Raw genomic sequence first — 23,569 nt, 5'->3', positions numbered from 1 at the left:
GTAGTTTTTAATGAGTGAGAGAATGAACTTCTTTCTGGGAACTTCTTTCGTGTGAGCTAGTGTTTGGAGAATCTCAGTCAAGGATCTCAGCAAGTCATAAGGCAGAGAAGAGTGAGAAGGAGAGATAAGATGGGAAAAGTAAGGAGATATTAAGAAAGAGTAAGGAGACAATATTATATGGCAATTCAATGACTGGGGTATCCCAGTCACTGAATTGCTTTCTATCACATGCTGGGATGCCCCAGCATGTGATACAAGGCACCCTGGGTTCAAGAGTATTAGGATCTGTCACAGCATCAGATATTTGTCATAACCTAGGTAACTACATTTTAAATTGAAACGAATGAGGATGTATTATATTTTCAAAGAAGGCAGGCTGACCACAGGGTTCTGTACTTAGGTCACTATTGTCAAATTTGTATGTTACTGATAGTGGGAATGATTTGAGTGGCAATATCCAGTTGTGTGCCTATGATGTTAAACTGGAATGAGCAACAATTAATAAAGATTACCAATTCAATGTGTTAAAGAGTCAAGTTATGCATTTTGGGATGAAAAAAAAGTACAGCTGTGTATTGCAGAGCTGGAAATGTAATATAAAAAACTGATAAGGCTAGGGATTTAGGGATAATGGTGGATAGACATTAAAGTTCATGGGACATATTGCAAAAGTGGGGAAAAATTGCTCCAAGGATCACATGACATTAAGAAACACTTGAATTTATAAACATTATGATGAAAGATAAGGAAATTATTATCCCTCTTCATGAGGTCTTGATATGCTATATGACCCCACTTGGACTATTGTACAAGATTTGGTTGTCCGGATTTCCTGGGGATGCGGTGATGTTTCAGATATGAGCAAAAAAGAATAAGGAGTTCCACAATTGGTTGACCAATTGTGGAACTCCTTATTCTTTTTTGCTCCTTTATGTTCTTTTTTGTTTTTTGTTCCTTACGTTCTTTGTGTTTTTTGTTCCTTATGAGGACAGACAAAGTTTAGCAGTTAGATGAAAAAGAGGAGTTGGATAAAAACATATGTTACGAAAGGGATCTTGTAGAGTAAATGCTAAAGAAATAGTTTAATACTTGATTGGATAGGAGAGAACAAGAAACCATCCCTGGAAGTATGGTCAGCAAGAGCATAAGGACTAGATTTTTTTTTTTTTTTTAGAGAGAGAGTGGTAAATGAGTAAAATGAGTTACCAGAGCTAGTATTCAGTGTCTTTTCAGTCTAGGTCAGAGTGATCAATATCGACCCCTGGGGTCGATGTGGCTATCCAAGGGGTCCATAAATACCTAAAACGATTTTGAGTAACACCTAGTAAACATGCAATGCTATCTGGCTGATCGGCTGAGCCAAATAGGGAGAAGCGCACACTTTCCCTGATGAAGACATCTAGAACAGAGACAAGGGCTAGTGTGCATTTATTGTTCATAGATATCAGAGTGGTGTTCAGCGATCTGATAACTTTGAATTTACTGTGTAAATTTTTTTAAAGTTATAGTGCCAATAATGGTGCCCCCCCCAATAGTAAGAAGTGCCAACAGTATTCACAAGGGTATTTAATATTTGGATTTATACCATCATTTACCAATGAAACAATGTCAATGTGCCTATTATGTAAAAGGGTGAAGGAATTATTTTTCTTTAAACTGATAAATTTATTACTGATAACATTTATTCATTGATTTAACATGAAGGGGGTTGATGAGGGATCAAGAATTCCATGAAGGGGTCAATGGTCTAGGTTAAGGAGAGGTATAATAGCCATAATGTGAATAATGGCTATGTGGGCATCCAACAGTGGGTTGGGTTTGCACGGTTTATTCATCCTGCATACAGGCAAATCAGCGATGAGAACACATTCAATTTAAAGAGGAAAAATACTGTTGATGGTAGTGGCAGTAGATGGTGTTATGTGTTGATGGTGGTGAGCAGAGGATTAAGTGAGTTTTGAATAGTGGAGTAGAGTGCCATCCTGCAATAAGTTCTTGGAGTCTTTGGAGATGTTAAGTTGGTGGAGTGGTGGAGACAGAGTTGTAGAGTAGGTGCCCTCCCTCGATGAGTCTTTGGAGTCCCTGGAGGTGTTATGTAGTAGTAGTAGTAATAATAATAATATTATTCTGTAGACTGGTCCCTCCTCTTCTTTCTTTGCTTCTTTCTCCTCTCCTTGCTCCTTCCCCCTGATGCTATTAGAGCATTCGAGGGCTAGGGGTGAGTCTTTCCTATCTTGCTAAGTCATTTCGTCTTATGCAGCCACTGAAGGAGGCAAGCTAGCCTCAATAGGTGCCGGTCCCAAGCCCGGATAAATGCGAGGATTGATGTCAGGAAGGGCATCCGGTCGGAAAACTTCAGTGCCAACTCAAACTATGATTATGAGTCAAGGAGAAAATGATATAAGGGCTAGGGCGTACCCCTTAAGTGACACACAGCCACATCGCCCTACAGCTGCGAGAAGTGGACGAGGGCTACCGCATCAAGGGTGGGTGCAGTTAAAGAGGCGAGCCCAGCAGGTGGAGAAGATGTTGCGAGTGGGAACACTGAATGTTGGAAGCATGACTGGAAGGGGAAGAGAGGTGGCAGACATGATGAGGAAGAGGAAGTTGGACATCTTATGTGTGCAGGAGACAAGGTGGAAAGGGGGAAAGGCAAAGGAACTGGGAGATGGATATAAATTGTTCTACTTTGGAGCGAATAACTAGGGAAGAAATGGTGTAGGAATTGTGGTGTGTGGCAGAATGAAGGGTGAAGTACTGGACGTGGGTAGAAGGAATGACAGGATCATGCGAATGAAATTGGGTCTTGGAGAAGGGCGGGTGGTCGTATTATGTGTATATGCCCTGCAAGTTGGTTGTGCAGCAGAGGAAAAAGATGAGTTCTGGAACGTGTTAGATGAAGAAATGAGAGAATTGGAAGAAAATGAGATGGTGATTGTCGGAGGAGACTTGAACGGGCACATAGGAAGACAGAATAGAGACTGTGAAAGGGTGCATGGTGGCCACGGAGTGGGAATGATAAACCAGGAAGGAGAGAGGGTTGTGGACTTTGCAGTAGCGTTTGATCTGGCAATTGTGAACTTGTTTTTCTACAAGAGAGAAGAACATTTGATAACATTTAGGAGTGGTAACAACAGCTCACAAATTGACTCCATTTTGACTAGAAGAAAACATCTTAAGGTTGTGACAAATTGTAAAGTAATTCCAACAGATCAAGTAGCACAACAACACCGACTGCTGTGCGCAGACTTTAAAATAAGATCGAAGATAAGAACTTCTGGATGCCATGGGATGAAGACAATTAAGTGGTTTCGCTTAAAAGAGAAGAGTGTGAGGAATTGTTTTAGGGAGAGGGTGTTAGAGAGGATTTCAGATGGACTGGAAAGTGTACAAGATTGGTGGAAATATAATTCAAAAGTAATCCTGAGCTGTGCAATCGAGGTGCTTGGTGAGACATCTGGAAAGATTAGAGAGCAGAAGGAGGGTTGGTGGTGGAATAATGATGTACAACTGGCAGTGACAGCTAAGAGGAAGGCAAAGCAGAAGTGGGATGAGTCAAGAGTGGAAGATGACAGAGAGGTGTACAAAGAGAGAAAGCAAGAAGCCAAGAGAGTTGTGGCACAGGCGAAGGCCATGGCATATCAAGATCTGTATGATCAATTAAAAACAAAGGAAGGACAGAGAAAAATTTACCAACTAGCGAAATGTAGAAATAAAGCAGCAAAGGACATCTTACATGTGAGGCAGATCCTGAAGGAAGAGTATTATGGAAGGATGTGGACATAAGAAACAGATGGAAAATATACTTTGAGGGACTTTTGAATGAGGAAAATGCAAGGACTCACAGAGGAGATGGGCAGCTTTCTGAGGGGATGGTGCAGAACATCAGTAGAATGGAAGTGACAGAGGCCATGAAGAGGATGAGGAATGGAAAATCGGTGGGCCCCGACAGAATTCCAGTGGAGGCATGGAAGGCACTGGGGGAAGAGCTGCTGTGGGACCAGTTCATGAAAGTTTGCCATCAGGAAAATATACCCGAGGAATGGAGGGAGAGTACTCTTGTTCCCATCTACAAGGGTAAAGGGGATGCACAAGACTGTAAAAATTACAAAGGAATAAAGTTGATGTCCCACACAATGAAGATCCTAGAAAGGATTCTTGATGGTAGATTGAGGAAGGAGGTGGAGATTGCAAAGGAACAATTTGGCTTCATGCCTGGTAGATCAACAACAGATGCTATCTTTGGGTTACGACAGATAATGGAAAAATATCGAGAGAAACAAAGGGAGCTACATCTGGTATTTATTGATCTGGAGAAAGCATACAATAGAGTGCCAAGGCAAGACGTCTGGAGGTGTCTGAGGGAGAAGAAGGTGCTGGAGAAATATGTCAGGTTGGTGCGGGAAATGTACAGAAACGTGAAGACAAGTGTTCGGACCTGTTTGGGACAGACAGAAAGTTTTCAAGTAACAGTTGGCTTGCATCAAGGGTCAGCATTAAGTCCGTTTCTGTTTAATATTGTGATGGAGGTGGTAACAGAGGAGGTGAGAGAAGATGCGCCTTAGACAATGTTGTATGCAGATGACATCTTGCTGTGTGTAGATTCAAGAGAAGAAGCGGGAACTAAACTGGAAAGATGGAGAAAAGTACTGGAAGAGAGAGGTATGGGACTGAGCAGAAGTAAGACAGAGTATATGTGTTGCGCAGTGGGTGGCGGCAGCCAGGAGACAGATCTGGAGCTGGAAAGAAATGTCATCAGGAAGGTGAGAGACTTTAGATACTCAAGTTCAATAGTGGAAGAAGATGGAGGAGCTGAGAAGGAAGTGGGATGCAGGATACAAGCGGGTTGGAGGAACTGGAGGGAGATGGCTGGAGTGTTATGCGATAAGAGGGTGCCGATCAATCTGAAAGGCAAAATTTATAGGACAGTAGTGAGGCCAGCTATGACATATGTTATAGAAACTGTGGCCCTGAGGAAAAATAACATCAGCAGGATGGAAGTAGCAGAGATGAGAATGCTTAAGTGGATGTGCGGTGTGACCAGAAAGGATTGTCTGAGAAATGACTATGTCAGGGGAACAGCGAAAGTTACGAACTTAGGAGCGAAAATACAGGAGGCGAGGCTGAGATGGTTTGATCATGTGATGAGGACGAATATGTGGGAAGAAGGGTCATGCAGATGCATGTGCAAGGAAGGCGGAAGCGTGGGCGGCCAAAGAAGAGATGGAGGGAGCTGGTAGAAGAGGACTTGAAGATGAAGAACTTGGATGTGGTGACAGCCCAAGACAGGAAGGTGTGGAGGAGACTCATTACAAACAGTGACCCCACTTAAGTGGGAGAAGCTGCAGAAGAAGAAGTAATAATAATAATAACACAACACTAAGTTTCTCTGATATTATGTAATAAAAAAATCAGATTAGAAAATTGCTGGGCTCGTTTCTCATAAAGAATCGTTATATTGTTTTGTTTTGTTTTTTTCGAAAAAAACAAACAAACAATATTCTGATCTCAAGCAGAAGTAGTTGGGTTTTTCCTCCTGCAAAAGAGAACAGATGGCTTCCAGCAATGAGTTGTTAAAATAATAAAATGAAATGTAAATTTTTTATTTAAATTTTTTAATAAGCCTTATAAAATTTGAATATAGCATGTCTGGAGTAGGGTTTTACAGGGTGTCCCAAAATTCACGCAAGAAGTAATTTTGATAGAAAACACAGGTTTTTAATTAAAAATTGTAATTTCTTATTGATTCATAAAGTATACAGTATAGGGTTATGCATGGAATAGCATATCGGGTAAATTGCCTCTACGGCTTTGCTGGCACATACGCACTCTTTTGTTGAAATTTTCCATGGCCGTTTTGCATAAATGTGGCTGAATTTCGTTGATACAGCGCTCAATTTCCTCCTTCAAGGCGTGGGTGGTCGTGGGCTTGTTGGCATAAACCTTAGACTTCAAAAAACTCCAAAGAAAAAAGTCCAACGGCATTAAGTCACATGATCTGGGCGGCCAATTCTGATCACCAAAACGGGAAATTACACGACCAGAAAATGACTCATGCAGTAATTGAATTGTTTCTCGGGGCTGTATGGCATGTGGCACCATCTTCTTGAAACCACATGTCGTCCACATCCATATCTTGCAATTTAGGCACAAAAAACTGGATTATCATGTCGCGATAGCGAGCACCGTTAACTGTTATTGCCTTACCAGCTGCATTTTCGAAGAAGAATGGACCAATGATGCCTCCAGCCCAAAATCCGCACCAAACAGTGACACATTGTGGATGCATTTGTTTCTCAACAATCACTCGTGGATTTTCTGAACCCCAAATGCAACAATTTTGTCGATTAACGAAGCCATCAAGATGAAAATGAGCCTCATCGCTGAAGATGATTTTGTTCGAAAAATAAGCATCCACTTGTTGTTGTTCCATAATCCATTCAATGAACTCCCTTCGCTGTGTGTGTGGTCATTTTTAATAACCCTGAACTGTCAGCTGTCACGCTGTCTTTTTTTTCTCATTGGCAACACTTTACCGCACAAATGGCGCTAAATTTAAATCTTGCGTGAATTTTGGGACACCCTGTACAAACATCCATGCTCTTTGTGGGATTTCTTAGTCCAATTAACTGTCATTTGCAGTTACTTGCCTTAGCAGACATACATGCACATAGTTAAACCATGCATTAATGATTCTTATTACAGATATTATTACTGTAAAAGCAACAGTTAAGAACTTGGCAGAGAATATCAGCTTGAGGTGATATGATACATATTCAGAATAAATAATCACTATTTTGAGGAAAGTGGAATGCTTGAAAGGAAAATGAATGCATCATCATGAAATTCCTGATATGTACCGTCAGGATGGGTGTACAGGATAATTATGATAGTAACGGTGTAACTTTTTCATACAGTACTATCTTCCTAACAATAGTTTTCCTCAAATAATCTCTTATCTGTCAAGACTCCAATATTATAAGAACCATAATATTTGAACAAACATTTGAAAACTTACGAAAAACAATTCTTGTATATTGTCAGTAAAGTGAAAGAACATGAAGTTGTCTTGTTCGTTGCACTGATTTGAAGAATAAAAAACAGCAAATTTACTATTACTAAACAGATTCATTACAAAGGCTGATCTCTGGTCATTTCAAGGTCGATTATTTTTACACATGTGAAATTCATTCTTATTTTTCGGGAAGAGACACGTTTTACATAATTGTGTAGCAAAAAAAGTGTCATATATCATAGGACAGTAAAGGAAATTCCAAGTAACACAATACACATAAAGACAAATGACACAAAGGTCACTCCAACATAGTTAATCCGTTAATGGTTCTAAAACTGCCGTTCAGGAATTAAAGGTGGAGGGGAGTAATTGAATAAAAAAAGGTAGAACGTCGATGAAGTTTTGATCCATGAAAAATGCTGGGATGGTTTGGCTCAGTAGGGAGGTTAAGTGTTGTTCGCATGCATGCGTAACAACTGATAGTTTAGTTACTGTTATTTGGCTAGTATTTGTAAAGCAGCATACAAGCGTATATACCTAATTATATGGTTAAAGTAGTTGTTACAGTTGGTAAGAGTATATTTTTCAATGAATTTATTATTTTTATTTTATTGTTACTCATTTATTTTAACAAAACTACTACTGTTTCTATTTTTGTATTCTTTTAGGTTTTAATTTAATTTAATTTAGCTTTAGATAGTATAATACACATAATGATGCCAAGAAAGTTTGAATCTTGAGCTAGTAAAAGAAAATGACTCATAGAAAAGGAAAAACAGCTAAATAGTCAAAGGGGGGGATTTTGTCTTTCTTACGTTCTTCTGAAAATGAAGGAAGTGAAGAATTTCATAGAACTGAAGTTCTATCTCAAACTTCTCAGAATGAAAGCGAAACATTGGTATCAATATCAGGAGGAGATGAAAGTGAAAATGAAGAACATCAAAATAATGTAAAGGAGAGAAGGAAGTAAATGAAACAAATCAAGAGTATTTTGAAGAAAATTTTCAATCGGAGTCAGTACTTACCAGCAAAGAGTTATCTCTTATTCTATCAATATAGCAGTTTGGCCAGTAAGAATTAATGAACAATTTTTTATTATTATTATTCAGGCCTCCATGGAGTCAAAAGACTCATCGCGGGAGGTCCTTCCTAGGAAACACTAAGTCTATCAAGACTCATCGTGGGAGGTCCCCTCCTAGGAAACACAAAGTCTATCATTCCACTCCTTAAACTCATCGACTGTTCTCGCTCTCACCACTCTATCAGGCAATGCATCCCATGGTTCAGCCACCCTCCATTCAAAGAAACTACTCCTCACCCTCTTGCTCACAGTTTCCTTTTGTAACTTCCAGGGTGGCCCCTTGTCATCACTCCTTCCTGCTGTTCAACCAAGCGAAAGAACTCCCCAGTGGCAACCCTATAACCACCTATCGACAGTTTAAAAGTCTCAATCATATCACCTCTCCTTCTATCCACGAACCTCTGCAGTCCACATTCCCTCAGCAGATCCTCATAACTAACATTGAAGTCCTGAAACCATTTTTGTTATCCACCTTTGTACCCTTTCCACAGTTAATTTATCTCCTTCAAATCCTAGGGACCAAATCTGAGAACAATAGTCTAAGGTGGTCTGATCAGAGTCTTATACAACGGAATGGTATCATTCCGTTGTATAAGAATGATGGTCTGGCTGTTTCATTCACCTAGGTCAGTAAGGAGGTTAAGTGTTGTTCGCATGCACGTGTAACAAGACTTAACCTCCATTGAAAAAAAAATCGTAACACAGACATATGTTATTATAATATTTATTTTATTTATATTCAATACAAAACATGCACAGCGAATATTGCAAAAGTCAAAAGCAAAATATGACATTTTTAGAATCTTACATATACATCTTACATGGCACATTATCTTATATTTTTACATAGAAAGATAGATATTATCTATCTTATTTGTCTTAAAACATTTTAAGACGAATAAGACACAATATATACCAGCTTCCAAAACACTGGTATATACACAATAAAACAATAAAGCAATCGCCGTAGCATGCATTTTATTCTTTTATTTTTAATAATTTGAATTATAGTATGATAGGGAAATGCAATGGTTTCGTTTTATTTATATTTTATTTATTTTAGTTGTAAGTATAGTTGTTAAAAACTAATTATTAATTAAGTAATAAAAATTACTACGTTAACATAAATAAAAGAATCGTCGAAAAATCAAATTATGTCATTATCATCATCATCAAATTCCTGCCATGTACCTTCAAGGGATGTACAGGATGTATATATGATAGTACTACATGAAAAATTTACATCATTACTAACTTCCTATCTACAATTTTCCTCCAAATCAGTCTGTTACTTGTCAAGACGCCAACATTATCACATCTTATATTGCTATCGTCTAAGGCACTTTGTACAGTATCAATACACCTCTATCTTGGTCTTCCTCTGGGTCGTTTTCTTGCCAACTTGGCAGAGAAAACTTGTTTTGCTAAGCTTTCCTCGCCAATTCTATTTAAGTGACCATACCACCTGAGATTAGCTTTGCTAACGCATTCCTGGATGCTGACAATGTCAAGTTCTTTCTAATATCCTCGTTTTTTAATATGATATTGCCATTGATGCCATCTGTTCACATCTATAATCTTTCTCAGGACTGTCATATATGCGGTCTCTAGTTTTTGGTCAAGTGTTTTACTTCTGACCCAGCTCTCAGATTCATAAGTTAAAACTGGTTTGAACACTGTCTTGTATACAGCTAATTTAGTGTTCTGACTAATTTCTCTCTTATTCCATATGAATTTATTCAATTGATTTCCTACCATACCAGCTTTGTTGATTCTGTTGTCTATTTCCATATTTAATTTACCATCTTCACTAAAAATCGTGCCTAAGTAGCTGAAATGTTTTACTTGTTCCACAGGTTCTCCGTTCACAACGCAGTTGACATTTTCAACGATTCTAACTATTTTCATTGTCTCTATCTTTTTATTGCTGACCTTTGTACAATATCTATTACAACAGTTACTCAATTTAGTCAGGGAATCTTGCAAACTTGTAGCAGATTTATTTAGAAGTATAACATCGTCCGCATAAAGCAAAGAGCTGACATTAACTTCAATTTTGATATCATGTTTAATACCACTTTCCTTCATAATGTGATCCATATAGATAATGAATAACAGAGGTGATAATATACATTATTGTCTCACACCAGATTTAACATTAAACCATCTTCCTGTACTTCCTTCAATCCTAACTGCTGATTTACAACTCAAATAAAGACTAAGTATTGCTTGATATAATGCTCCATTGACACCATATAAATGTAGCGTATTAAATAGCTTCTCTCTTGGCACCTTATCATATGCCTTTTCCAGATTGACAAAACTTAATATAGATCTTTGTTATATTCCTATGCTTTCTCTACTATTTGTCATAAATTGAAGATCTGATCCCAACAGCATCTATTTGGCCTGAATCTTTGTTCTTCCAAGCTTTTCTTCCACAATTCTTCTCAACAGTTTTTCAAGTATACTTGCATAAATCTTGCCAGGAACACTCAGTAGGGAAATACCTCTGTAATTCTCACATTCCGTTTTATTTTCCTTTTTATATATGGGTACTATGAGAGCTCTACTCTGATCACCGGGAATTCGTCCCACTGTCCAGGCTTTCTGAATGTAGTGCAGCCACTGTAAGACTTTTATACCTCCATACTTGAGCATTTCTGGTCCAATATCATCTACTCCTGCTGCCTTTCCACATTTCAAGACTTTGATGGCTTTTTCTACTTCAAATATGGATATGTATTCCTGATTGTGTGCCTGTTGAGTGTTTTTTACTGCTGTGCTATCACTGCTTGTTTCGTTTAGCAATTTTTCAAAATAATTACTCCATACTTCAAGGATATCTTTTTCTCCTGTTTCATGTTTTATCATCTCTAATTCCTTTTACAACACTCTTTCTTCCATTTCTGAGTTTCTTCAACAACTTTCAGAATATTTTGCCACCTTCTTGATATTTATTTTCTATGTTCTTGCCAAAGTCTTCCCATGACTTTTGTTTAGCTAGTTTTACACAGTGTTTAGACTTTTTTACATTTGTCACTGTTTTCTCTAAGAGCACAAGCTGACTTATTTGCCAGCTTGTGCTCTTAGAGAAAAACTTTTGATATGTTTTCTTCTTTTCCTTCACTGCCTCTTTAACTTCCTGTGTCCACCATGGAGTTATGATTTTTCTATCCTTGCTGACAACTTCACCACATGCCTCTCTGGCTGAATCAATCAGTGTTTTCTTCAGGGATTGCCAATGAATCTCCAAGGTTTGGTTCCTTTTCTCAAACTCTTTCATTTTTTCTTCAATAATGTTTCTGTATTTTAGTTTGCAGCTCACATCTGAGAGTTGCTCAACTTTTATTCGCTTTAAAACTTTCTTATGTGTTCTTGTTTTCAGTATGATATTCAATTTTATCCTGCTCAAGACTAAATGGTGATCACTTCCAATTTCAAATCCTCTGTACACCAGGGAGAAAACATCACTATCAACAATAACATAGTCATATTTGATATTTCCGAATTTAGGGACATAAAACACATGTGTTGAAATGATTATTTTACTTATAATTAATAAAATAACAATTTGATGTTTCGACCCCTGTATTGAAGTCATCATCAGAAGCATACATATGTATAGGGAACTAAGCTACATGCTCTTGCACTCTGTACTGGTAAATTAAATCTACACTGTTAATTAATCTTTTCTTTTAGCCTGACCTCTAGATATAATTAAATAAAATAAAATAAAATAAAAGTTAAAAAAAATAAATAAATTAAATAAATAACAAAACTACAATAAACTTTGCTAAAGTACTCATATACTAAGATTCTTCTGGATTTGGACAGTTCAAGTTGTTATTGAATGTTAAGGGAGGGGGGGGGGGGGAAACAATCTTCTTGTATTAGAATTTTTCTTTGGCTTGTTCTGGTTGCTATAAAGGGTGCAGATGGATCCTCCAAATTCTTGGAATGGTTAGGCAATCATTTTTGTTCAGATTTGGGTTATGTTTGAGCATTTCACATGCTTCTTTTAATTTCCTCTCGAATCAGGTTTTGGTGCGGTGTAGGGACTTGATATTTTTCCAATCAATTCTGTGGTATGTTTGGAGTGCGTGGTCAGAAAGGCTGGTTTTTCCAAAATAGAGGTATTTAATGTGTCGTTTATGTTCATCCTTCCTAATTGGGATGGTTTGCCCTGTTTCCCCCCTATGTATGGTAGGTTACATGTGCATTGTATTTTGTATACCCCTGGGTGGGCTAGGTGTGGAAGAGGATCTTTGGAAGAACTGAGTAGGTGTCTTAATTTTGTTCGGGGTTTAAAGGTGGTTTTGAGGTTGTATTTGTGTAGTGTTCTGTCTATTTTTTTCAGAAATGCCTCTAACATAAGGTATGGCAATAGCATTCTTGAAATCTTTTTTGTTTTTACTAGTATCTCTGTGGAGAATCTTGTGAATAGTTTTTTTATTGTATCCATTTTTCATAAATGTACGGTTGATGATCTTGTATTCTTGGTTTAGAGCTTGTTCATATGAACAGATAGTTTGAGCTCTGTGTTTAAGGGTGCTTATGACACCTAGTTTTGTGTGTGTTGGGTGGTGATAAGAATTTTTGTGTATGTACTGGCCTGTGTGTGTGGGTTTGCAGTAGACTGAGAAAGAGAGACGGCCTGAAGGAAGACGTGTGACAAGTGTGTCTAGGAATGGAAGAGAGTTGTTTTTTTCTATTTCAATGGTGAATTGGATACATTTGTGTTGTTTGTTCAGGTCGCTAAGGAATGTATTTAGTGCTTCACGGCCGTGGAGCCAAATGGCAAAAATATCGTCGACGCATCTGAGCCAAATGTTGGGCTTTAGGCACGCTGACTCTAGAGTTCATTGCTCAAAGTCTTCCATATAAAAGTGGATAACATAGTCAATGAGACTTATCTTATTCCTTGCATCTTCTCTCCATGTGAATTTGTGCACATTTTTATCTTGGAACATTGTGTTAGTAATAACCAGTCCATGTCCTGAGCAGAAATCCAACAGGTATTTGCCATTATTATTTGTTTGCTCTTTTCTCCAAATTTTCCCAATATATTTTTGTATGTCTGACAATGATAATTAATAAATTAAAATACCATTTATGGAAGGTTAGAAAGAAACATGGATTTGAAAACCAGCAATATGACATCCAAATACTTTATAATATTCTATTGTGGAAATTTTATTGTTCAGTCAGATGAATTTTGTATTCAGAAAGAAGCTTTCTAGGAGATATCAAATTTTTGGCTAGGTGGTGTAGACCACCCACAATATGCAATATTCACCAGGGTAACCTCTCGTAGCAGATAAAATTCTGCTACGAGAGGTTTTTTTTTGCTATGAGAGATTTTTTAAACAGTTCCATCCTCTTAATTCAATGTGGTCTTATAGTCAATTGAAGGGATGACTGGAGAGCAATCCATGGCAGAGAATGCCAACACAAGGCACTTGACTCAGATAAGGCTAACCACCTGGGTATCAGTCACCTTTATGCTTTAGTTTCGATTGGTCTTTTGTCGTTCATCTGTATGAGATTGGTGAAAAGGAAAACTGATAGCTTTGACTATATGATAATATAAAAGAGCTGAGGCCTTTTCTCTAGCTCTCAAACTATCTATCTGTCTTTTCTTTCTCCTCATACCATCAGGCTCTCTTGCACCACAATACTACTCTAGGCCTATGATAAATACTTTTTTATAATAGGCAAGTAATGTGTAGTCACTGGCCTATATATACAACTTGCCCAGTCATGAAGTTATTTCACACCCAAAACTTTGTTTGCTTACATTTGGATAAAGAATTAAACCAAGAATATAATTTCTTGGCATCTTTAATTTATAGTATAACCAAGTTGAAAAACGTTTAGTGAACAAATTAATCCAAACAAGCTGAATTTTTCTAAAGTTTTTAGTTTGGGTTTTGTTTCACTATTTTGGTTGAGGATGAATGTTTTAACTGATTCTATGATGTTTATTAATAGAGTTGTGCATTTTTAATAGTGTAAACAAGTTGACATTCATAGTGTTGTATTCATTTTGTGTAGCTATAAAATGGAGACATCTTGAAGAAAGAGTTCAAAAATATATATTCTTTCTCAGCACACATCCATGACTCAAAGACAAATTGCGAATGAGTGGGCAACATTTGAATACTGTTAATGCAATTTTAAAGAGAATTAGGGAGATTGGTACTTTTTTCCCTAACAATAAAGGAAAATGTGGGTGAAAAACTACACTTATTCAAGATCATTTATTAATTAAGAAAAGCATAATGAATCCAAGATTGTCTTCTGCAGACTTAAATAGAGACTTTGCAGCTAGTGAGATTAATGTTTCTAACATTGAAGATTGTTGGAAGCAGGGAGGACTGCCCATGTTCATTATAAGTTCAAAAAAAGAAACAACTGTTGATGAAGGCTATGCAGAAAAAGAGGCTCAAGTGGGCGAAAGTGTACAAAGATTGGACTGTTCAGAAGTGGAGGAAGGTCATATTCTCAGATGAGAGCTGCTCTTTGTCCAGGAGAGCAAGTACCTCATGTTTGCAAATCAGCGAGTGAGAGGACTTCACTCACCCACCTTCAACAAGCTCCAAAACACACAGCTAAAAAAAAAAAAAAGATGTTCTGGAGTTGTTTTAAACATGATGGTCCAGGATTACTTGCACCTGTTGACGGTATGAGAAAAGAGTGGTCCCACAGATCCAGAAAGGCATCTCACCTTCCAACAGGATTTCGCTTCATGTCACACTTCAAATAAATTGAGAGTTCCTCAAAAATCACAACATCCAATTGTTTCGGTGGCTAGGTAACTCTCCTGACACTAACCCAAAAGACAATTTGTGAGCCATAGTGAAAAAGGGACTTGGAAAATTAAACTGTGTTACAAAGGATAACTTAATACAATGCATTATAAAAGTATGGTTTCAAGATGCAGAAATAAGAAAAATGTGTTCTACGTTGGTAGAGTCCATGCCTAAGCAAATTAACGAACTTATACTTATATGAACTTATAATGAACACATAAATTATAAGATAAAGTTGGAGTTTAATTTCTGTACTTATTTTCATGCAAAATTCCAATTTTTCTTTAAAATGTGAGCATTTGGATTAATTTTTTTTGCTACTGTATGACAAAGCTTAAACTATTTTTATTTTAACTTAGGGATCAGGAAGTATGAGTGTTCTTTCGGAATTCAACAGAGTGAATACATGGAATCATTGGTAGAATTACATTAAAAATGAAGATTTCAGAAAGAAATTTGTCATACAACAATGTGTGGGCAGAGCTAACCTTAGATGGTATAGTATGATATTTAAAAAGAATAGGAGAGGCCAGTTTAGCAAAACAGGGTCTGATTCCAAGATTGTAGAAAGACTAAGTTCTATATGGAAATGCTGCAGTTTACTGCAAAGACCAAAATGTAGGATATGGTAATATTTGGAAGAAAAATTGATGGTAGGAAGTTAGTAAATGAAAAATTCAGGTGGGTAATATACTGTCATATTTCTGTACACCAAATGCAAGTACATATTAAGAAATGATGATGATGATATCAAATTCCAACATAGGATGAAAAATCTATAGCATATCAGTATATGGTGTTGTGGATAGAGATGATATGTGTATTTCAAGTTGTAGTAGTGTGCAATTTATGATATAAATGAAACACTAGTTTTTACAAAATACTGAAAAATATCATAACTCATATGGTATTATGAAAAATATTAACATGATATATACATAATTTGAGCAGAAACTGATATTAATTTCTAATAAGCCTTTATGATCAATATCAGTCAATTATTCTGACCAATAACTTCAATTTTTACCAGGTATATTTGAAATCTTCATATCAAATTCTGTTTCAAGTGAAATGAAATTGCTCTCACACCCCCCTCAAAGTAAATAATGGTAAAAACACAATTTACCTGAAAATTATTTTGTACAAGATGTTTGGTGTCTACAACTAGATTTCCATCCTTATCTTTAATTTTTATTCTACCACTGGCATATCTTGTTTCTTGGCGTCCACTTCTGTACACAATCCTTACAGTGCCATCAGGATAATGTCGTTTCTAAAGAAAACAAAGATATATAAAAATTATACTGCAGAGTATTTTCAGGATCTTAATTAGCCTAGATAAAACTCCCTTTAACAAAGAAGTCCAGCCAATTTTCAGCTATTAATAGCAGTCCACTATAGACAACTCATTTTTCAGAATGATCAGTTAGATTTCAGAATGAACAGGTAATACAGTTCTCAAAAATCAATAAAATCTCAGTACGACATCTACCAGTAGGCAAGCTAGTGTGATTAATGGTTAATCACACACTAGCTCCATTTTTGATTTTCTGAGGACTTCAAGAGGAATGCAAACAGAAGTGCAAATCAATACATGATGCAGAAAAAGTTACCAAAAGCATGAAATGTGGAAAGGCAGCTGAAGTAGATGATATTTAACCAGAAAAAGGCTCAAATATGGAGATATAAAAGTTGTGTAGTATCTACACTGTATAATTTAGAATGCCTGGTCAAATTCTGGATGACTAAAGTAGAGTTCTCATAGTTCTGATCTATAAAAAGGGAAATAAAGCTGAATGAGAGAATTACAGGAACTTCTGTAATTTGTGAGCCAAGATGAATTAATTTTCCAAGTCCCTTTTTCACTATGGCTCTCTACTAAGTGTTTCAGGTAGGATTTATGCAGCCATACTTAATTAAGAAGAAACTAAGAAATATTGTGGAAGAGAAACTTAGAAAAGAAAAACTAGGTTGAGGCCAAATAGAGGTTGTTAAGATCATATTTTCACTTTACAATAAACAGTTGCGAAATCATGAGAACATAATAATGATTTTTCATCTTGCTCCCACCCACGAAAAGTTATTTGTAGACTAATAGTACATTTTGTACCATGGGCGGGCTAGGGAGGATATTCCCCCCCCCCCCATTTTTATAAATTTTCTTTTCTTTTCTTTTCTTTTTGTACATTTATTTTTTTACACAATCCAGAAACCACACTCTAGAGACCAAACAGACATTTTTCAAGCCTCTTCAAGCTTCCGATAAGCAGGGTGGTTTCACACCGGATTATGACATTCATCTCCCAACCAAGATGGAAATCTGTACTCAAGTTTTGTAGATGTGGAAAAGGCATATGAGGAGGTCTCCAGAGATAAGCTTATCAGAATGCTACAACTGCATAAGGTAAACAAACATCATACAGAGCAATACATAATCCATATTTAAGTTGCATAAGCGAACAAATTAATCTGAACACTCACATCTTAAAAAGAAATAGGAATTTCACAAGAAAATAAAGTACAAAAATTAAACTCCAGCTTTATCTAATAATTTATGTGTTCATTAATTTGCTTAGAAATGAGCCCTACCAACGTAGAACACAGTTTTCTTATTTCTGCATCTTGAAAGCATACTTTTATAATGCATTGTATTAAGTTATCCTTTGTATCACAATTTAATTTTCCAAGTCCCTTTTTTGCTATGGCTCACAAATTTTCTTTTAGGTTAATGTCAGGAGAGTTACCTAGCCACTGAAGCAATTGGATGTTATGATTTTTGAGGAACTCTCACTTTTTTTGAAGTGTGGCATGGAGTGAGATCCTGTTGGAAGATGAGATTTTTGTTTTTCTGGGTCTGTGGGACCACTCTTTTCTCCAATATTTTAATCTACTGGTCATTTTTCATCATACCATCAACAGGCACAAGTGATTCTGGACCGCCATGTGTAAAACAACCCCAGAACATCTTTTTAGCTGGATGTTGAACTTGAAGGTGGGCAGGAGAGGTCATCTCAGCCACTGAGTTTGGAACATTGGGTACTTAGACAAAGTACCTTGGACAAAGAAATTGTTCTCATCTGAGAATATGACTTTCTTCCACTTCTCAACAGTCCAATCTTTGTACACTTTTTCCCACTGGAGCCTCTTTTTCTGCATAGCCTTTGTGAACTGTTGTTTCTTTTTTGGTCTGTTGGCAGTCCTCCCTGCTTCCAACAATCTTCGATGGACTGTCATGTCAGAAACATTAATCCCACTAGCTGTGAAGTCTCTATTTAAGTCTACAGAAGACAATCTTGGATTCATTATGCTTTTCTTAATTAGTAAATGATCTTGAGTAAGTGTAGTTTTTCTTTTACACCAACATTTTCCTTTTCTGTTAGGAAAAAAAGTACCCATCTCCCTACACCTCTTTAAAATAGCATTAACAGTACCCAAACTAATGCTACACTCGTTGACAATTTCTCTTTGAGTCATGGATGTGCACCGAGAAAGAGTACATTTTGAATGCTTTCTTGAAAGATGTATCTATTTTATCGCTATATGAAATGAATAGTATACTACGAATATCAACTTGTTTACACTATTAATAAACATCCTAGATGACAGTAAACCAAAACTATTGTGAAGTGAAACTAAAACCAAACCAAAAGCTTGATGAAAATTCAGCTTGTTCAGATTAATTTGTTCATTACTGTAAGCAGTTAGAACTGAAGAAATACAGGATAGTTTAATGTAAAATTAGGTTCAACACAGGGGTGCACACTATCTCTACTCTTATTATCCACAAAGATTGTATTATGAAAGAAAGTGGATTAAATCTAATATTAGAACTGGAGATACAAACTTGGCTCTTTACTTTATGCAGATGATGTCTCCTAGACACATCCAGTTTAAGGTCTCAAATTCAAACCAGTCCTTTAAATTTTTAAGAGATGGTGCAGACTGCACTGTACATTGAGTGTGAAGCTGGAATTTTTAATATGAGCCACTCAAGATATGTTAAATTTATTATTTTTTCCCAGACTATTTTGCATACTTGTTGGGTCATTGGGAGTTTGTGTGGGTGGTGGATGTAAGTCTTTATTCCACCAAGATTTATTTTAGTTATTTAGTTGGAGAAGGTGTTTTGAATGGAAGAGCAGAACCCATAATCAGACCAAGGGAAGGAGAATTAGAAATCACATAAGTCATCCTATTTGGTATCACTAGTATCAAAAGATACAAAATTAAGAATGGATGGACAAACATTCTAGAGAGAGAGAGAGAGAAAGAGAGATTAAAAACACAACATCATTATCATTAATAAATACAATTTTTAATGATAATTCCTCATATTTCTGGCACAGAAAGTCCATCACTGAAGTTGAGATTTGGGGATCATGATGATGAACTTCAGCACTTTCTTTTAAGAGATGTTCAAATTTGTAGGTACTTCTATGTAGATATTTAGCATTATTCCAAAGGATCCTATGGTTAGTGTTATTATTCCCTTGATCTACAAGGCTGGATTTATCGGCATTGCAAAAAAGTGCTGAAGTTTTTCATCATCCAAATCTCAACCTCAATTATAAACTTTCTATGTCAAAAATATAGGAAATTGTTATTAAAATTGTATTTATTAATTTTTTTTTAATGTGTGTATTTATACATAAATATATATATATATATATATATATATATATGTGGAAAGTATTTTACCTTGGGTATAATAAATGTTAAGAATACCAAGTAAATTTTTAAACCTGGTTTTACTTCATTTCCCAAGTAAGCAAACAGACAAAAAGTCAAGTTTGCGCCTGCAATTGATGCAAGTCTTGATTAGTGTTAAGATTAGTGATCGGAGCTTGCCCCACCTTTACCACGAGTTGCCCTGATCTTGCACTACCTGTAGGATCAGTTAGACTTGCATCAATTGCAGGCGCAAACTTGACTTTTTGTCTGTTTGCTTACTTGGGAAATGGAGTAAAACCAGGTTTAAAAATTTACTTGGTATTCTTAACATTTATTATACCCAAGGTAAAATACTTTCCACATTTATATCTCCTCCAGAGATTTTTATTTAATAAGGTTAAAACACCTTATGGCAACTTGTTCTGGTAAAATACTTATGAGCTCTGTATTACTAAATCTTGGTATTTTCTAGCCTAGCTCCCACTGATGAGGCCTCAATAAAGGTCGAAACCGGTCTGGGTAGTGGCCCCCTTGCCTTTAATACAAAACATCATACATCCCCTTCTTGGAGATGTGTTTTGGCATTAAGGGTAAATATTAAGATTAGTGATCGGAGCTTGCCCCACCTTTACCACGAGTTGCCCTGATCTTGCACTACCTGTAGGATCAGTTAGACTTGCATCAATTGCAGGCGCAAACTTGACTTTTTGTCTGTTTGCTTACTTGGGAAATGGAGTAAAACCAGGTTTAAAAATTTACTTGGTATTCTTAACATATATATATATATATATACATGTATCTATGAGAGTAATGTACACATGGAAGGACAGAGTATTTAGAATTGTCATGTGAAGAAGTCAAAGCAGTTTCTTAGAAAAAAAAAAAGGAATTTTTCAGATAACTAAGCAATTTAATATTTTAAAAATCATGAAAAACAGCCTGAAATCTGGACAATAAAACAAAAGATAAACAAAGATTAATAACAGCAGAAATGAAGTTTATGAGAAAAACTGCAAAGTATACTCTGCTTGATCGCAAAAGAAAAGAAGAAATTATGAAAGAATTAAACCAAGAATCAATAATAGAAAAAATTAAAAAATATAAACATAAATGGATGGAACACATTCAAAGAATGAAAATAGAAAGATTACCAAAACAAGCCTTAAAGTACAAGCCATTAGGAAAAAGAAAACCAGGACGTCCTCTTAAACGATGACTTCTAAGGCTGAAACAGGCCACACTAGGCCTAAATCCTTGATAGGCATGATGATGATGATGATGAAAAACAGCCTTGCTATTTCACATTAAAAAAAGATTTAAACAAGTGATGAACATAAATACAAAATGTCTTCAGTTTGGATTACTATCATGTAAACAAATGATAATTTGTTTACCATGTCAAAAGTTTATGTCCATCTAATTCATAAGACCAAACAATCGGAATGTTTTCATCTCACCAGTTGGTTTTAATGTCATATCAAAACACCTACATGAAATTGATCTATATTCAATTTGAAAAAAGAAAACAGCTCACTATTCACCGAAATAATATAATAATAAAACCCAAGAACAATGTACAAATCTCTGGAAATTTATCAGAAACACAATATTATATACTAGAACGTACAACATTACACCAAACGTTCAAGTCAAAAGTGGATATGATTAAAACATTAGACCATCACAGAACTAAGCTAATTTGTTTATATAGGGCAGACAGTGGACTGCATGGTATAGGGTGTGATACAGGGCCAGTCCGAGAGTATCTGATGCCCCTAGGCAAAGAAAATTTAGGTGCCCCTATACATTGTCTCTATACATTTTTTCCCCAAACTATATAAATCCCTAGGTTGTCCAGACAACCTAGGGATGAAGTTGAGGACACCCCTAATAGGACTTAAGAGTAGCAGTCTAATCACTACCATTTCTGTTGTGTTGTTTGTGTCTGCATTACAATTCTTATATTGCATCACCAAAGATATCTCTGTGACAAGCAAAATATTGGAGACATCAAACAAACATTTAATTCATTCCTGCTAGACTGTTTTAATTCCAGCTTCAACCAGCACTTAAGCTTAAACATATACTATATATGTAATTGTCTTAGATAATGTTTATCATTACGCAGTGGTTCTGTTCATCATGAATACAATCAGTTTTTTTTTATTACCATATACAGAACTGATATCCTTCATTTTTTTTTTTTTTTCTACCATTATTACTTTCACTCAATTTCAATATGCCTAGGGATAAATTCCAGAGATATAGTTTCCATGTTTCAGGCAGTTTCACACAACCATATTTATTGAGGTTGGGTTAGTTTTTAAGACCAGCTACTGATTCTAAAAAAAAACCCCTCCCTTCTTTGTATTTCATGTAGTGAAACAACTTTTTTTCATTTCTTACGTTTACCAAGGTGCACAATTGACAGATCTTCCAGTTTGATCCTGAAGATGACTCTGTGACAGCGACAAAATATTGGATTCATTAATGGTGCTTAATTCATTCTAGTGCTGTTTATCTAATTAAACCTAAAGATGAGCTATATGCCTAATAAGTTTGCTTTATGAGAAATATTAAAGAACTGTACCTTATATTCTTCAGTGCGTATTTCTGTTTCTCCATTAGGAAATTCAACTGTTTCTGTTCCATCTACTGAAACCCTAAAGATAATTCCATCTGTAGTCTGAGTATCTTCAGATCCATCACAATATATGATACGATGTGAGCCATCCACAAATGATATATGTTTCATCCCATTTGGATGATTCCTTTCCACCTGGCCACTAATGTTATTAAACATAATTAGATATTGTTCTACTTAAAATGGCTTTTTACTATATGGAAAAAAAACTTTGATAAAAAAGTTGACAAAAAAAAACCATAAGTTATAAACTGGTTGCATTCCAAAAGTCTATTCATAATATTATCATAATACAATACTGTTGTATTATTACTAACAAACCAACACAGAGAAAAAAAAAAACTGATTTAAAAAAAAATTTTTTTTTTAGTATTCTGATCACTGGGAAATTTAAATATATATTTAGTTTAATCCTTTATCCAAGTGTAAGCAAACAAAGTTTGCACCTGAAGTATCTTCAGGACTGGGGCAACTCGTAGCAAAGGTGGATAAAGCTTCACATCACTTGCCTTAGTATCTCCCATAATGCAAAGCACATTTCCTTGCAGCCATGTATAATGCTATGCATGGGGGATACCTAAGGCAAGTGATGTGAAGAGTTTCTCCAGTCCTGAAGATACTTTAGGTGCAAACTTTGTTTGCTTACACTTGGACAAAGGATTAAACTAAATATATAATTTATAGTCTAACCAAGTGGGAAAAAACTTCCAACACTGGGTAATTTACATTAAGAAAATGGACTGTGGCTCTATGATGGTATTTTTTCTTTTTTAAAAATGCTTCATTATGATGAATTTTATTTCGAAAGGTATATTTCCTTCTTTCATACAGCTGACCTAATACAAAAAAGAGGTCGGGAAGCAGGAAATAACCAGGTGATATTCTTTTTTCAACAGATGAGGGGATATGCAGTCTTTTTTTTTATTTTTATTTTTAATATATCATTTCCATATATAAAAGGTTTCAAAACCTACAGCATATTAATATATCTTCACTAAAAATCGTGACTAAGTAGCTGAAAAGTTTCACTTGTTCCACAGGTTCTCCGTTCACAACACAGTTGACATTTTCAACGATTCTAACTATTTTCATTGTCTCTATCTTTTTATTGCTGACCATCGTACAATATCTATTACAACAGTTACTCAATTTAGTCAGGGAATCCTGCAAACTTGTAGCAGATTTATTTAGAAGTATAACATCGTCTGCATAAAGCAAAGAGCTGACATTAATTCCAATTTTGATATCATGTTTAATACCACTTTCCTTCATAATGTGATCCATATAGATAATGAATAACAGAGGGGATAATGTACATCCTTGTCTCACACCAGATTTAACAT

The 23,569-nt window shown here is 35.9% G+C and overlaps 1 protein-coding gene across 2 annotated transcripts in view; it reads right to left on the bottom strand.

The window, feature by feature from the left end:
• Sas-4 (spindle assembly abnormal 4) overlaps positions 1-23,569 on the bottom strand; it is a 527,986-nt gene that overhangs the window by 6,325 nt on the left and 498,092 nt on the right. For both annotated transcript variants that reach the window (XM_090396928.1, XM_090396929.1), the window contains 2 exons: positions 22,173-22,368; positions 16,038-16,184 (listed from right to left, as the gene is read on the bottom strand). In XM_090396928.1, coding sequence (XP_090253054.1) covers positions 16,038-16,184; positions 22,173-22,368 — 343 coding nt within the window. The remainder of the gene's footprint in view (positions 1-16,037; positions 16,185-22,172; positions 22,369-23,569) is intronic.

This window comes from Typopeltis vanoorti, chromosome 8 (genome assembly GCF_054136105.1).
Source record: "Typopeltis vanoorti isolate ZY-2024b chromosome 8, IOZ_Tvanoo_1.0, whole genome shotgun sequence".
NCBI lineage: Eukaryota > Metazoa > Arthropoda > Arachnida > Uropygi > Thelyphonidae > Typopeltis > Typopeltis vanoorti.
Note: the sequence above shows the minus strand (reverse complement) of the source record. Positions and strands in the feature narration are given on the sequence as shown.